The 17,257-nt window shown below is 40.0% G+C and overlaps 1 protein-coding gene across 1 annotated transcript in view; it reads left to right on the forward strand.

Moving 5' to 3' along the window:
* The window catches only part of PTCHD1 (patched domain containing 1), a 58,726-nt gene extending 42,408 nt beyond the window's left edge, over positions 1-16,318 (forward strand). Inside the window, exon 3 of the mRNA XM_017514588.2 lies at positions 9,372-16,318. Coding sequence (XP_017370077.1) covers positions 9,372-11,026 — 1,655 coding nt within the window. The 3' untranslated portion in view covers positions 11,027-16,318. The remainder of the gene's footprint in view (positions 1-9,371) is intronic.
* The last annotated feature ends 939 nt before the right edge of the window (positions 16,319-17,257 follow it).

The raw sequence follows: 17,257 nt of genomic DNA on the forward strand, positions 1-17,257 counted from the left end.
AGGCCAAATCCAGCCAAATGCCAAAATGACATTAGATTTAGAATGGAAAATTTTAAGATCACGTGTGTCAAGCAGTATTAACCTGACAAAATTCCAGAAGATGAAAGAATTTGGATAAACTCTTAAGAGTTCACCATAATGGGATGTGACTCTGTGTTTCTAGCCAAGACGATGCGTGACAGTTCTGGCAATAAGAACATAGCCTACACAGATGAATCATTTTGGCAATGATGTAAGCACAGATACATCATGATTTAGAATGTTTTTAATCAGTGTGCATACTAGATAATCCCACTTCTGCCAAAACCTCTGTCCAGATGAGTCATATCAGTTTGTTTAGAGCTGAAATCCTAAAAGGTCTACAGTATTATAAATGTTCATTGACATTTTTTAGTTACTATAATTTGGAGAAGAGTTTATTTGGTCTATACCCTTATCATGCATAAAATAATATCCCTTCTTTCCAAATATACCCATATCAAGCAGTGAGTTACTTGAATTGCTATTTGTGACTATATGATGATCATTATTTTAATCTTTTAGGGAATTTCCTTTAAAGGATGAGGATTTACACCATTATTCTCCAGTTGGGTATGATTTTAAAAGTTGGCCATAGGTTTTTGATGTGCAAGCTGTCCTTACAGGCTTAATGTTTCCACAGATTTGCTGATCAAATACAAATCAGGAAAGGGATAGAATGTTAGAGGATATAGAAGGGAACCAAAGGAAAGTTTTATCCATTCTACGTCTGGAGAGTTTGTTCCTTCATGTACATCCTTTACTGCTAAAAAGGAGAATTGAAATCATAGGGAAAGAGTTTAGATATTAGTTTCTACATGTCGTCTAGTTTATAAGGGTTGCTTGGCATTTATTAAGATACAAGAGCCCCAGAGATGGTACGAGATGAAAAATACTCTTTAAGCCCTTTTTGAAATGTTTGGGACTTTGAGAAGGTCAGGTCCTCTCTTCCTTTTGAATTGTCCAACCAGGCCACTCAGATTCAAGGACATGAAAGGAAGAAAGAATTAGTGGATTCTTTCTAATTTGTGGATCATTGCTAGGAAAAGAATAATAGCAGGGAAGTTTGGCTTCTTTTAGCTGTGTATTTTAAGATTATTCATATGTAGCAGAAACCAGAAGATTGGGTTTCATTCTTCAAGAATATGTTCTCATATAATGCCACTTGAAATATAATGCAGTATGTGGAGCTCATAAAAAGTGAAGGGTAAAACCTCTCATGCAAAAAAATTAGTTGCAACTGAAAAATTGGAATTCTTAATTATTTTTGCTCTAAAATTAAGCAAACCTGAAAGGTTTTGCTTTCCTGATGAGTATTCTGATGTATTTCTCAAGTCATGAGAACATGGGGGGAAAAATTAGTCAGTTAATAATAAAATTTAAACCATACGAAATCGCCAATATCCAATCATTTTTGACCTACAAAGTTGGTACCACTATCTGGTCATTTTTGAACTACAAAAATGGTAATTTTTATGGTTTGACCTACTAATTATTGTAGAAATCCATTATTTGCAACAATATGACAGTTTGCCTGATGGAGTAGTATATTAGAATGCTGTGGAAATACTCTGTTTAGATATAAATCAGCAATAGGTTCAGCAGCTTCTAGAGAAAAAAACTGATTTATAAGGGTTTTGTTGTTCACATTTTTGTGTACATCTGGTTTTTAAAAAGAGATATTTTATTTTGCAATATTTCCAAAGTTTGTCTCCCAAATATCTGTTTTTGTAATGGCCCATGGTCATTATGGAACTAATTTACAAGGAGATTATGTTATTTAGGTTTGTAATTTGTTCTTGCCCTTTTGTTCTTATACTCCACCAATCATATAGGGATGAGAGCAGGTGGAAAGAAATAGGTTTAGGGGAATGGAACAAAACAAGTTTTATTGTTCTATTTTTAACCATAAAGTAAGACAAGAACAGGACTTGGGGGCACAAGTCCAGGAAGGCAGAACTCAGGCACAGGAATACAAAGAGGCTTTGTCTATGACCCAGGATTCCCAGATATCCTGTGGGTGTTCTATCTACCCAGTCTTGCCCAGGGAATAAGGGAGTGACAGACCCCGTAAAGGTTGGGCAGCAGGAGGCAACATCAGGACACTGAACTAAAAATAGACCCTGAGGGCCGGGCGCGGTGGCTCACGCCTGTAATCCCAGCACTTTGGGAGGCCGAGGCGGGTGGATCATGAGGTCAAGAGATCGAGACCATCCTGGTCAACACGGTGAAACCCCGTCTCTACTAAAAATACAAAAAATTAGCTGGGCATGGTGGCGCGTGCCTGTAATCCCAGCTACTCAGGAGGCTGAGGCAGGAGAATTGCCTGAACCCAGGAGGCGGAGGTTGCGGTGAGCCGAGATTGCGCCATTGCACTCCAGCCTGGGTAACAAGAGCGAAACTCCGTCTCAAAAAAAAAAAAAAAAAAAAAAAAAAAAAAAAAATAGACCCTGAGGAGGAACACCTAGAATGTACATTTGGACTAGACTCTCAGAAAGTCACAGCTTGGCAGTCTGAACCAGATGGATATACAGAAACTCACAACCCAAGCAGGTTCATAGTTATTGTCAAGGAAACTCTGCATTTCACCAAGGCTACTTTATTACTCAAGAATCAAAATAGAGAGATGGAGCCCAAGAAAGGAATTCTATAGCCCCTTCTCTACATTGATTGGTGTAGCAACACTAACATTATGTTGCCTCTTCAGTAAAATAAATTTCACATCAGCCTACTATTTATCTTGTGTGTATGTGTGTCTTTATAACCTATGTGCATAATATATATCACATTGGCTGTATTACATATCATATGTAATATGATGTGTAATAAGCTCATGTTATGTATTTATATGTATGCAATGTGTTTATAACATATATTATGTAATACATAGTACTTGAATATTTAAATAGAAGTGCTATATATTTCTCTATATATTATATGGTATAGAGTCCAACACTTTGTATGTAAATATATAAAATATATTTGAATAAGATATGCTATATATATATTTATATATTACATCTGTATTCTATATGAAAAGAAATTATACAATGACTATAGCATATATTATGGGCCACATTTATACACACTGGTCTTATATAATGTACATACACACAATATCTAAATACTTTACCTTTTAAAAAAGGAAGAGCTGTAAGCAAATTCATTTCTAGGGCAGCTATCTAGTGAAGAAAAATCATTTCTAAGACTAAAACCCAATGCTCTGATTCCAATTTTCAAAATGTGACAAGTCTCTGGTACAAAGAATAAGATGTGTGTATTCCCCCTAATGTGAGCATCTGTCTTTACTTAAACAGAGTACACCTTTATTCCTACTCTTAACCATGAGACAAAACAGACAGCGATAAACCAAACAATTCAGCTTATAAAGTAAATGTTTACAACTGGCAAAGTGTAAATGTAACCCAATTAATGAACTTCTCCCTGAAAATAGATGTTACTCAACCCAGACATATATACACTTTAAATTTCTTCTCAAAAACACAAGAATCATAAATTTATGTGGATGTCATTGAAAAACAAGCACCTTATAAACATGAGCTACTTAGGGAAGCTTTTCTAAGAATAAAATAGGCTTTAAGCAGATTTTGCTCATGGATTATAGTCTATGAATTTTTTAGAAGAATGTAGTAATTTTATTTCCATATATGAAATTTGGCACTGCCCAGGCATGCTATAAACAGCTTCACTGACTCATGATATTAAATGTTTTCACACTGAAACTGAAAGATCATCCATCAGTCAGCAAGCCATCCCATTTCCTCCTCCTTAGCCATTCCTTACTTTGAGGAACTCAGGATGAGGGATTCTGCTAGTGTGGAAAGGATTAAAATGTGAGTAGCACCCGAAGGCATCTGTCAGCTGCTGTGTTGTGGCTATGTATATTGGGACAGGTAGGAGAATCTGGGCCTGAAGAAAAATCTGACTTACAAAATCCAGAAGTATTATACAAAGTACATCAATTTGCCTATGATTATTCATTTAAAACCAAACAACAACAACAAAATCACCCAGACTGTCTCCAATAGCAAAACCACTAAATAAATTGAAAATATGATTCACTTCATGAGCAACTTTCCAGAAGTATATCTACTGGGTAAAGAAAGGTTAACTCTCAACTTTGTTAGTAGATTCTGTCTTACTCAATTGTAAACAACCCTGAAGGCTTTGGTCAGGCCCCAGAAAGTTCTGGGTGGCACTGAGATTTAATCTGTGAAGGTGCTTGATAGTCACCCTCAGTGACGAGAGGATTAGCCAGTTGAGATTTTTCTACCATTAGTGTAATTTATCATCTATGCTTCTTTTTCTCTTCATTAGCTCCAAAGTCTGAGAGTTAACAACACATTCAGATGTAAACATTCTTTTGAAAAGAAAAACTATTAGCCTAAATTCTTTAGTATTTTATTAGGTGACAATTCCAATGTTTACTGCAAATAAAATTAATAAAAGCAGTTTTCTTTTTAAAAATCACACTCCTGGCCCAAATTTTGCTTCAACATTGGTGATGAGCTCTACTGGCCTGACAAAAAGCCCTAGCTGCTTCAGAGTATTCACTCATGAATAATTAGAACTTGGTGCTCCCCTCCCTCCCTCTCTCTCTCTCTTTCTGTCTCTCCTTCTCCTTATGAGTGTGTGTTTTCACCTATTGATATGCATGTGACAATACAGACATGCAATGTAACAAAAATAAAAAAACAAACATCTTGAATGTGCTTTTAAAGGATAAGAGAATGCTTTAAAAGCATTTTTATCTTCAAAATTTGATAGAAATCAGTATGTGTTTAACAGTTCCTGTTGGCAACTCTTCAGTCTTACACTGTGACTGTAAAAGAAGGCATGTCCTGGATGTTGTATCATCCAGGGTGATCCTTGGGATATGAGAATGTCAGATATTGAGGTTCCTGATAGCCTAATCATGATACAGTCTTTTACCTCAAGATCTCAGGCTGTGACCTGGCCCTTAAATGATGAGTCATGACTCCCATTCCCACCATAGGGTCCCTAGTGACCAAGATCAAAATCTGTTTGTATTTAGGTAGCTCCTCCCTGCCCCTGCCCCTGCCCCATGAGTTCTGTCACTGGGGAATCCTTGTGAAGAGACTTGGGACTTTGGAGATGGGAAATTATCATTTGCCAAAGTGATGCTTTATGCCAATGACATAGGCCCACTGGTCAGATTTAACAGAGAAGCCTATAGAACTCCTACTTGGTAGAGAAGTTTTTAAAACTAGAATGCAAAGCAAACAGTAGTACTTTTGCTTTTAAAATAACTTTTTAAAAATTGGGAAACAATAGTCGAACCTCTGAAAAGTATCTTCAGTCCACATGCGGTATCTGTCTACCTCTGTAAGATTTAGCCTCCCAGTTCTGCATACTGAACTACAGGCCCAAAGTTAAGAGAGCGGGATGGGCATGGTGGCTCATGCCTGTAATCCTAACATTTTGGGAGGCCGAGGCAGGCAGATTACCTGAGGTCAGGAGTTTGAGACCAGCCTGGCCAACATGATGAAACCCCATCTCTACTACAAATACAAAAATTAGCCGGGCGGGGGTGGTGCATGCCTGTAATCTCAGCTACCTGGGAGGCTGAGGAGGGAGAATCACTGGAACCCGGGAGGCAGAGGCTGCAGTGAGCTGAAATCAGGCCACTGCACTCCAGCCTGGGAGACAGACTGAGACTCCATCTCAAAAAAAATAAAATAAAATAGAGAGCAATGAATGATGGTGATGCTAAAGGAGGGAGCCATCTACTGAAAGAGGAAAGTGGAGAGGAACAGAACCTACCAAAATCTATCTTCTCTGCCTCTCCTTGACTCCGAGTGTCCCAGTTTCTGGAGTGCTAGTAAAAGATAAGGTCCGACCTGACTGAAGAAAAAACTGAAGAAATTAATCTCTGTGAAATTCTCCTACCTGCCATTTCCTCTTTATTCCATCCCCACTTCCATTCTCTGTCCCATTCCTGACCAAAGGGAAGCTGCTTCAGTAGACCTCTGTCCCAGAGGAGTTTGCATTGAAAAGGATGCCCTTGAAAGACAAAACCAAGGGGAACTCAGCTATAATTCTGGCATTCTGGGGGGCAGGGTGGTCCTCCAGTCCTAGGGCTTTTGAAATGTGTCTCCCCTTGAATCCAGGCCAGAAAACAGGGTCCTCACCAATGGGTTTTCCTATAGGATAACAGGCCAACCTCTTCAGCAAAAGTACCCAGCTGCGAGCCAGGTCTAGTGCCAGCCAGGCACTCCAGGCTGTTAATCCCTAAGAGGAAACCACAGCTTTGTTGGCACTTGTCCTTCCCTTGACTAACTAAGCTTCAGGAAGGAGGCCCAGTTGTGGCATCAGCAAATGTCCCAGAAATCCGAAGGACTCTTATAAAATGCTATAGAACTCCAGTTTGGGGTTTAGGGTGTAGGCACCTGCTAGAGAAGTGTAGCCTGAGAAACAGGAATCTGACCTATCAGGAATGGTAGTCAGGGCCTTTGGAGGCAAAGCCAATGACAACTAGCAACAAATGCTGAGTGATCAGTTAGAACAAATTCTTTCTCAGGGTCTCCTGTTGTTTCTGTGAGTGTATGCATGCACACACCTGTAGCAAGAAGAACTAAGGAAAGGCATTGTTTCCAAAAGCCCCTAAGAATAAAATTAGAATTCTCTTTGGAGCTGCCCCCAAACCAAGAACATATGCATAAAGAGCCAGAAGTCAATATAAAAGATCAAACTATAGAAGGACAAGGCATTTAAAATGCAGCAACAGAACTCAAGAGAGAAGCTAACAGCCTACTTCCACCTTTCCTTGATTTTGATTATTTTCATTCCAGGCCCTGGAGCCTCAGTCTTGTCACCTAATATCTCTGTTAATTCAAATTCCTTTCCTCAGTTAGCCTCTAAGATTATTCAACAGCAAGGTAAGAAATTGATTCCTATTGTATTTTCCGAGAATCAGGGTCAGAAAATGTCATTGTAAAACGTCACACTGGCTTTTAAAAACACTGCAAAACAGATTTAAGTTCTAGTATATGACTAATTCTAATTCTGCTATATGCTTTATTTTTCTGCCATATTTAATGACTCAGTACTAAAACCCTGTTTAAATTTTTGTGTGTTTCTGGCAAGTAAATATCATTAAAAAATTATTTGCCATTTACAGTGACCCCCTGAAGTGTGCTTTGCCCACCAAAACTTACTTGCTCTGCGTGGCCCCAGAAAAAAAATGGTCAATATTGTTTCTTCAGGGGCAGTGCCTCAGAGGTATTCTCTTTTTACCTTTATTGTCAAGGGAACGGTTACTTAATCAAAGGTCAATGGGTCCATCTTGAAAATATACTAGAAACAGATTTAATCATGTCCCTCTTCAGACTAGATGTTAACTACCTAAGCATAATTAACAACAGGATGCCAGTCAATGAGTGTACTTTTTACTTCATGTCTGGGGAGTTTGGGTTCCTTCAATTTAACAGGGGCCTTGGTGCTAGTTATCAAATTGACAGTCTTGACCTGACTTCTAAAAGTGGCTGTAAAATGATGCCCAGTAAATTAAGATAAATGCCAAATTCCTCTGAGGAAACGGGCCTAAATCATTACTATGAAATGGGCATTCAGGTTTGAGACCAGCACTTTACAATAAGGATATAAATACCAGCCTGGGCATGAGGGAAGATGTGCACTTAACTATTGTATACACAAGATAACAGTGACTCACTTTGTTCAGCATTATGCTTGGCTGGAGATTTTAAATTCCTTTTTAAAAACAAGACTATTGTACCACAGGGTAAAGATTTTATTATCCTCAATAATGGGATTGAATATGCCAAGGCGTGGAAGCAGGAAATTAGATCTGCTGATCCCCAGTGCCAAGACAGGGGTTCTCGAAATCCACAATGGGTCACTTTGGTGGGCTTTCCATGGTTGCAGTGACCTGGAAACACAGGGACCCGAAGTAGGGAATGTCTGGCTCCAACTAGGAGAGGTGATAGAAGTCATGCTAGATCAGGTCCCAGGCAGCAGAATGGAGTCAGAACATGGGCACTTACTGTACCTCTGCTATTCCAGTATTGCTGAAATACTAACTAACGCAGGAGGTGAAGGCACTAAGCAGTTAAGCAAAGGGGTTACTGATCTGGCTTTTTTCCACAGATGCCACTATCCAACAGTACAGAGAAGCTGACAGAGTCACTGCTGACGTATTATATCACTGCTTGATAAGTCATGTACAAGTAACCAAAATTGGTCAAACAGATCCCTGAAGACAAATTGCAAGTCATAAACCTTCAGCCTGAATCCTAATTTTTATCAATAGGCAGGAGAGTTCATATTAATCTTATTCCTTCTGTATTTTCTTCACTCAAACTTCTTCACTCCCACTTATTTTGCTTCCCTCTTTCTCATATTTATTGCTTCCTGCCCTCATATTTGGGGAAGGAAAAAAGAGGGGACTATGATTTAGTTTCCTGTCAAGACTCAAATTAAATGCACAGCCTGTTTATCACTAAAACCCTCCAGTTGGCCAGTTTTAAATGAGGTGACGGGACATTAACTCAGAACCCTCTGCTCACTGTCCTCCTCTGCACTGACCCCTAGCCAGACTTGTGGGGATGGAAAGCAAAATGATGCATGTCCAGACATCTTCTCTAGAGTGTACCACCAACCAAATTGCACCAATAACCCTAAGCTATTAATGGGAAAAATCCCCAAGAGACATATGCACAAGTCTAATCAGCTTTCTTTCTTTTATTCTTTTTCAAGTCAGGCTCTCACTCTGTTGCCCAGGCTGGAGTGCAGTGACACAATCATGGCTCACTGCAGCCTTCAACTCCCAGGCTCAAGGGATCCACCTGCCTCAGCCTCCCAAGTAGCTGGGACTACAGATATGAGCCACCATGCCTAAGTTCTTTTTTTGAGAGAGAGACGGGGTCTCACTACATTGCCCAGGCTGGTACCGAACTCCTGGTCTCAAGTCATCTTCCTTCCTCAGTCTCCCGAGTTGCTAGGATTACAGGCATGAGCCACCATGCCTGGCCCTACTCAGCTTTCTATAGGCAAAAGTTCATCTAAGTGGAGTTTGGTTGGTGGAACACTCCAAAGAAGAGAACTTTCTTAAGCCAGAGGGAATATGAAGATCTTTGCTTCTCTCGCTGCCCTTTCACTATCCATTAACATTTACAATTCATCCAAACATGGGTCTATCTCCCCATCGGAGAAATCACGGGCGTTTACAAACCCATCACCACTAGGGTTCATTACATTTCGCTTAAGGCAGTAGTCCCTCATAATCAAGCTGATTTCCCTCTTAAGAGATTAGTTCTTTAAACTTCTGCTCTGGTCTTTTTCTGTCCCCTTAGGTCATGGATTATATGGGACTTTTGAAATGTTATCCTCCTGGAGGAAAACTAGAGAAGACCAACATGTTAAAGAGAGAACTGCAGCAGTCTATGCAGACTCCATGCTCTCCTTTTCTCTCACCACTGCCATGTACCTGGTCACCTTTGGCATAGGGGCCAGCCCTTTCACAAACATTGAGGCAGCCAGGATTTTCTGCTGCAATTCCTGTATTGCAATCTTCTTCAACTACCTCTATGTACTCTCGTTTTATGGTTCCAGCCTAGTGTTCACTGGCTACATAGAAAACAATTACCAGCATAGTATCTTCTGCAGGAAAGTCCCAAAGCCTGAGGCATTGCAGGAGAAGCCGGCATGGTACAGGTTTCTCCTGACGGCCAGATTCAGTGAGGATACAACTGAAGGCGAGGAAGCGAACACTTACGAGAGTCACCTATTGGTATGTTTCCTCAAACGCTATTACTGTGACTGGATAACCAACACCTATGTCAAGCCTTTTGTAGTTCTCTTTTATCTTATTTATATTTCCTTTGCCTTAATGGGCTATCTGCAGGTCAGTGAAGGGTCAGACCTTAGTAACATCGTAGCAACCGCGACACAAACCATTGAGTACACTACTGCCCAGCAAAAGTACTTTAGCAACTACAGTCCTGTGATTGGGTTTTACATTTATGAGTCTATAGAATACTGGAACACTAGTGTCCAAGAAGATGTTCTAGAATACACCAAGGGGTTTGTGCGGATATCCTGGTTTGAGAGCTATTTAAATTACCTTCGGAAACTCAATGTATCCACTGGCTTGCCTAAGAAAAATTTCACAGACATGTTGAGGAATTCCTTTCTGAAAGCCCCTCAATTTTCACATTTTCAAGAGGACATCATCTTCTCTAAAAAATACAATGATGAGGTCGACGTAGTGGCCTCCAGAATGTTTTTGGTGGCCAAGACCATGGAAACAAACAGAGAAGAACTCTATGATCTCTTGGAAACCCTGAGGAGACTTTCTGTCACCTCCAAGGTGAAGTTCATCGTCTTCAATCCGTCCTTTGTGTACATGGATCGATATGCCTCCTCTCTGGGAGCCCCCCTGCACAACTCCTGCATCAGTGCTTTGTTCCTGCTATTCTTCTCGGCATTCCTGGTGGCAGATTCACTGATTAACGTCTGGATCACTCTAACAGTTGTGTCTGTGGAGTTTGGAGTGATAGGTTTCATGACATTATGGAAAGTAGAACTGGACTGCATTTCTGTGCTATGCTTAATTTATGGAATTAATTACACAATTGACAATTGTGCTCCACTGTTATCCACCTTTGTTCTGGGCAAGGATTTCACAAGAACTAAATGGGTAAAAAATGCCCTGGAAGTGCATGGGGTAGCTATTTTACAGAGTTACCTCTGCTATATTGTTGGTCTGATTCCTCTTGCAGCTGTGCCTTCAAATCTGACCTGTACACTGTTCAGGTGCTTGTTTTTAATAGCATTTGTCACCTTCTTTCACTGCTTTGCCATTTTACCTGTGATACTGACTTTCCTGCCACCTTCTAAGAAAAAAAGGAAAGAGAAGAAAAATCCTGAAAACCGAGAGGAAATTGAGTGTGTAGAAATGGTGGACATCGATAGTACCCGTGTGGTTGACCAAATTACAACAGTGTGATAATGTCTGCTTGGTATATCTTCACCTTAGGTCTTATCAAGAGCAAAGAGATTATGTTAATGAAATAATTAAATTCAAAGTTGTTCCCTTTTCTAAAGATAGGAAACAGGCATTGACAAAAAAATGTGAAGGGCAGTGGGGGGAAATGGGCATGGTATATTTTCAGTCTTTAAAACAATAGAGTTGTTATGAGAGTACACACACACACACACACACACACACAGTCTCTTAAACTAAGATCAAATAGAAGAAAGCTTATTAACAAGTAGGATCTTATCTTATCCAAACTGCAGATGTTGCTGGCATTGTGACAAAACCCACTGATTGAAAGGTCAACTGCTAAGGCAGAAATAGCTTTAGGCACTGTTCAAACAATAAGGCTTCCAGAACTTCTGTAGAGCAGTAGCTCTAGTCATGGTCTGTGGTTTGAGGTTTTAGCCGTCTCACCTAGCTCCCTAACACCCAAGGAGATGCTTGTGAAAGTTCTGACTAGCAAAACCAAGTCAGAGCCTTGGAAACTGAAATGTGGTGGAGTGGCCCTCACTCATGGACTAAAATTGAGTCACTCCTAAATTTACCCAGGTGAGGCAATTTTGTTGTCTAGAATGAAATTCCCATATTCCCCCATTGATATGCTTTTAACATTTGTATAGTTTGGTTTGGTTAAAACACCTTAAAATCAATGACAGCTCCAGCATTGCAGATTTGGTGTGATTCTATTTTGGAATAGCTTGTCACTTGTCACCAAATGGGTCTGCTTTATTAGTTACAGCTCTTGGCAAGAGGATCCAGGGACCCAAAACCACAGAGCCAAACCCAAATACCTGGCATGACGGAGCAAAAGCAGTGTCTACTTGGACCCAGATATAGCGTCTCCATTTGAACAACAACAACAAAATAGCCAGCTGGTACAGCTGTTTGTGGTTGGCCTTACATGGATTTTTTTGAATGGATACCCAGAAACATCTGCCCACACATAACTGAGGGGAAAAAAATGAACACTGAAATAGTTATTTGCTGTTGCTTCCAACTTGTAGTGCCAGTCTGCCTTTGCTATGAAACATGCCTGCTCAGAGACAGAGGGGAGAAGAAGATCTTTGGTAAGTCTAAGTCCTAACACTGAGAAACTTTGTAAAAGTGCAGGGAGATAAAGGGCCAAAAGGGAGATAGGTGGAAAAGACTGGAAAAAGTCATTGCTAATACAAATCTATCAATGATGGCAGTCCAACTTTCTTGCTAAACTGGCTGCACATCACCTTGCTGGTCCCCCCACATACCTTTTTTGATGCCCTTCTACTTCATCATAGCAAGGCCCTTCTGTACATTAGCAAGCCTAGATATTTATACTCTTGACTTTGACTATCTACAGAAGAGTGGTTCAGCTAAACAGAAATGGTTTAGATCTAAAAAGGCTGTATACATTGCCCAGGCCCCTGCATTTCTTTAAATTTATAAAAATGAAGCTAAAACCTGGTTACGTTTGAAGCAAATATCTACAGTATTTTTCCCTTTTAGAGATGTAGCGTATTTAGACATCTATAGTGGTAAGCACTTCCCAAAAGCATTTTACCTTTCTGAACCTTAACAGACATACTGTGCAACCTACCCATCCTCTGCAGAGGAGGAAACTGAGACCTAGGAGAATAAAGTGACTCACTCAGGTCACACCACTAAAGGATTTTCATCATTTCAGCATACCTAAGACAGCGCAAGCCAATTTTCAGTTTTCTCGTAAGATGGCTATTACTCCTCTCAAAATACATTTCCAAGGAAGGAACATATGACTTTATCGGCCACAGGGCAGACATTTTTATAGTGTCTGTGATTAAAACGTTTGAGGTTTAGGTTTGCCATTGTCTTTCCACAACAGCAAAAAAGCCCAAATAATTCAGATGTAACCACACCAAGTGCAAACCTGTGCTTTGTATTTCACATACTATTGTCCATATAATTCTAAATACATGTGCAGGGGATCACAGCTAGTGCATTACACACTTGTTCAGTCTCCCCTGCAGACACACTAAGCAGTAATACCAATGTGTTATGCACTCAACTAGAAGATAATAAGCTTTAATCTGAGGACAAGTACAGTCCTCACAAAAGGGCAAGTTTGCATAATAGATTTTCGATCAATTCTCTCTCCAAGGGGCCTGCAAGTAGGCTATTATTTATAAAACACAACTGAAGAGGGGATTGGTCTTATTCTTAAATCATATGTTGCTAAATCATTTTCTGAACAGTGTGTTCTAAATCAGTCATTGATTTAGTGTCAGCCACGTGGAGTACCTTGGCTTAAAGCGACTCCACAAAACTGACACAACACATTTGCCAATTAAATGGATTTTGTTGAGAATTTAATCATTCAATTTGGTCAACCAGAATGACTTACTGTGGAACTTTGTTTTATGAGAGATAGTTTTCCAACTTGATTGAGTCTCTGTATACCTTGGGAAATCATATTTTTTAATGAAGGGCATTTTCAAATTTGTCAACTTATCATTTCAGCCCTTGAAATGAAGGCTTATGGAATTCTGACTGTGAAATGAATTTTTCTATTGGGAGATTATGCATGCCAAGATTTATTATTTATTGTTAGATAATTATTTATGTGTTAATATTGATTATTGATTATTGCTCTGTTGCATTGGTTTAGCCCCAGTGTGGAGAAGACACTTTAGAAGTAACTCAGACTTCCATCTCCCTAAAATCTAAGTCTTTACTTCAAGTTTTACTTTTTGAATTGCTATAAAGAGGGAAAAAATGATCCCTGCAAACACTTAAAGAAGCTGTGTTTTTTTCTTTCAGTTAATTCCAACCAAGATGTTAACGTCCACTTTACCAAAGAAACTTATTTGGTTGGTTTTGAGTTGGTGTTGGTTGTTTGTTTACCAAAGAAATTATTCCATTTATCAAAATATTTCTCCTGGTCAACTAAACAACTGTGATACTGGGTCTTTTTTGGCCATTCATAAGGAAAATTTTTAAAAGTCAGGGTATGGATGATATTTTCTCATTTAGTGAAACTCAGAAGAAGATGTAAATTCACAGGAATATGGTGTTTGCAAAAAAGAAAATGAAACCTGAAATAGGACGTTATTATTTAGTCCTACAGCAACACTCCAACAGGTGGCATCAGGGTTCCTCGCGTTAAAAGAGGTAGTTTGTTCCAGAGATAAAGGAAGACAAACCCTCATGAAATGTTTCTCCATTGTTCCAGCTCATAAGTTTTGCTTCATTTTGGGTTTTGGAGTTTTTAGTTTCTTTGGTGTTTGTTTTGCTTTTATTTGGTTTGTGGTTTGTGTTTGCTTGTGTTTGCTTCTGCCTTTCCAACCACTTTTACTCCCTCAGTTTTCAGTGAGAAGTGAGATAATCAGATGCCACCCTCCATGGCCACACTTACTTATGCAGTATAGTGCTCCAAATGAGGGCCTTGGTAACCCTTATGACCCTTTTCTTTTAACTAACCACCACCCATTTGTAAGTGGCATTCTGGGAGTATGACACCACTTTTCTCCAGTGCCAATGACAGAGCTCACCTGTGTCCATCACAAGAACAAGTGGAATGGGCAGCTGCCTTGGGGGTGTGGCGTGAGGCAGAGCCTCTTGGACACAAATGTTATCTTCCTCATAATGGCTTTATTCTTTTGGATCCTATTAAAGTACTCCTGTAGCTTATAGTAGTGTTTGACCTCTGTGACTCTGCTTTCTCATCTGTAAAATGGGGATAATATCAGTAAATTTCTTTAAATTCAGCAAATACTTATTGAGTGCCAAATATTGCCCAGATACTGTTCTAGAGACTGGGAGCACAACAGGCAACAAATCAGATTTTTAAAAATCTGTTCTTGTAGAGCCTACCTTTGAGTGACATTGCAGGTATATTGTGGGGATTGAGTGAGATGAGAGATGACATTTGTAAAGCACTCTTGGAAAGTCCTGGCAAAGAAAAGAGACTCAAAACATTGTAAATCATCAATCTCGCATAGTAGCACTAGGACTCAGGATGTAAAACTGCTGAGAAATATACTGGAGCCTGAGATTAGGGCTACAAATGCAATGAGTTGCCACAGAAGGTAGTTAATTACCAGTCATTTTAGGACATTCAAAATTAAGCTGATCACCACTTAGTGGGGCCACTGTAAAGAGGGTGCAAGCCCTGGATGTTGGCGTCATACTATGATCTTTGAAAAAAATGGATACAGGCACTTGGGTTTGAGGATGGAGAAGGGATAGCACTGATTATTGAATAACTGTGCCTGGCTTGTCCGAGGGAATGTAAACATTCCTTTTAGGTAATTTGCTTTAATTTTGTGTTAAAAGCACCAGGTATTTAGAGACATAAAGTTTCTATTTTTTAAAAGCATAGTAAAGCTGCAATACAAAGGAAAATATTAAGTTAGTGGATTTGCTGGCAAAGAACTAAGAATGGCTGCAGCCAACACATTGCAGAGTTCCTCCCTGTGGTGGTTACAACTGTTTATTTCTGTTTCATGCCAGTCTAGGAGAAAGCAAAGAGGAAAGTGGATGAGCTATAATCAGTTCACCTGAATAGGCAGTTCCAGGATGTCCCCCCCAGCTTGCCTCTCACCTGCCCTGCCTCTGCCCAGGTGATTTGTTTGAAGTCCTCTTTGATATCTATGAAAGCACCGTGGAAGAAAGAGGAAGTGAGGCAACCAGACAGCTATGGCCTCTGTGCAGATTTTTGAGTTAGATTAAAATTGGCACCACCTGATTAGAGCCTATCTGGTGAGGAAAGAAGTCTTCTTTTCAAAGTACAAAGAAAGCAATGCATACCAAGGAGGCAACCAACAGAGAAACCTTGGTGAAAGAAATGACGTTCCTGTGGAATGTGCCAGCAGCTTCGCCCTCCAGAATGCTGACACCAGATGAATCTTTGGTTAGAATTAAGCCTACCCCTTTGTTTTTCACATGAGAAAACGGAACGCTGGAGAGTGAAATTATATTCACAAAGCTAATTAGAGACAGATATGACACTATAATTGAAATCTAGTTCTTAGCCTCAATTCTTTCTCCATTCTGCCACCTTCCTGCCAAATTCTATTTATCTAAATTGTGGGGGTCTTAACCTGGGGGCCGTGAATAAGTTCATGGGACGGGTCTGAGCTCCCTAAAATTAAATTATATGCAAAAATGTGTATATATATGGTCAAAATGTGCATTTTCCCAAAAGAGAGGGCTCATAGTTGTCATCAGATTGCAAAAGAGGTCTGTGACCCAAAAAGGGTGAAGAACCACTGTCCTAAATTAATAAAGACCTCTTTGGGAGTGTGATCCTGGTGTCCTTGTTTTGGGTAATGAGCAATCAAAAACTTTTGAACTATCTTTTCTCTAAGGAGCCAAAAATGCTTCCAAATTTTGGTTTCTTCATGCCAAGCCAAGTGCCTGCTTTTATTCATTTATTCTTCATTCATTCATTCATTTATTTATTCTGCAAATATATTTTCAGTGCCAATTCATGTTCTTGCACCAGCTAAATATGCCCTCCACAGCAGGGCAAGGAAAGGAGCCCTCTGTACTGTGCTCTTGTTGGCAAGAGGAATACCAGGTTGCTACCACATTCTCACTGTTGCAACAAAATATATATAGCCTCAAAATTTCAGTAACCATCCCACACACACATACACACATAAAAGTGGCAGCCAACAAAGCCAACATATAGAAGTGTGCCCTGTCAAAGAACCAGGGAAGAGCAGCCTATTTCCAGGTTATATATAGTTATATGCTGCTTTGCAACTGCATACCACATCCTTGGAAGGGCTGCTCCCAAATGAGCCCTACTCTGAGATGTCTACACCAGGCATGCTTTCACACATGTGCAGTAGCCTACTCTCAAACAAATATGGAGAGAATAAGTCTCATTCATCTTGATAATATTTGTAGTGGGCAAAGAAGAAAGCATGGCCATGGACAGATGGGTACATTTAAGGACAGGTGTGGCTGGGTGCGATGGCTCACACCTGTAATCCCAGCACTTTGGGAGGCCACAGCGGGTGAATCGCAAGGTCAAGAGATCAAGACCATCCTGGCCAGCATGGTGAAACCCTGTCTCTACTAAAAAATACAAAAAAAAAATTAGCTGGGCATGGTGGTAGCTGCTCAGGAGGCTGAGGCAGGAGAATCGCTTGAACCCAGGAGGCTGAAGTTACAGTGAGCCGAGATTGCACCACTGCACTCCAGCCTGGTGACAGAGCAAGACTCCACCTCAAAAAA

This window comes from Cebus imitator, unplaced genomic scaffold (genome assembly GCF_001604975.1).
Source record: "Cebus imitator isolate Cc_AM_T3 unplaced genomic scaffold, Cebus_imitator-1.0 Scaffold527, whole genome shotgun sequence".
Lineage (NCBI taxonomy): Eukaryota > Metazoa > Chordata > Mammalia > Primates > Cebidae > Cebus > Cebus imitator.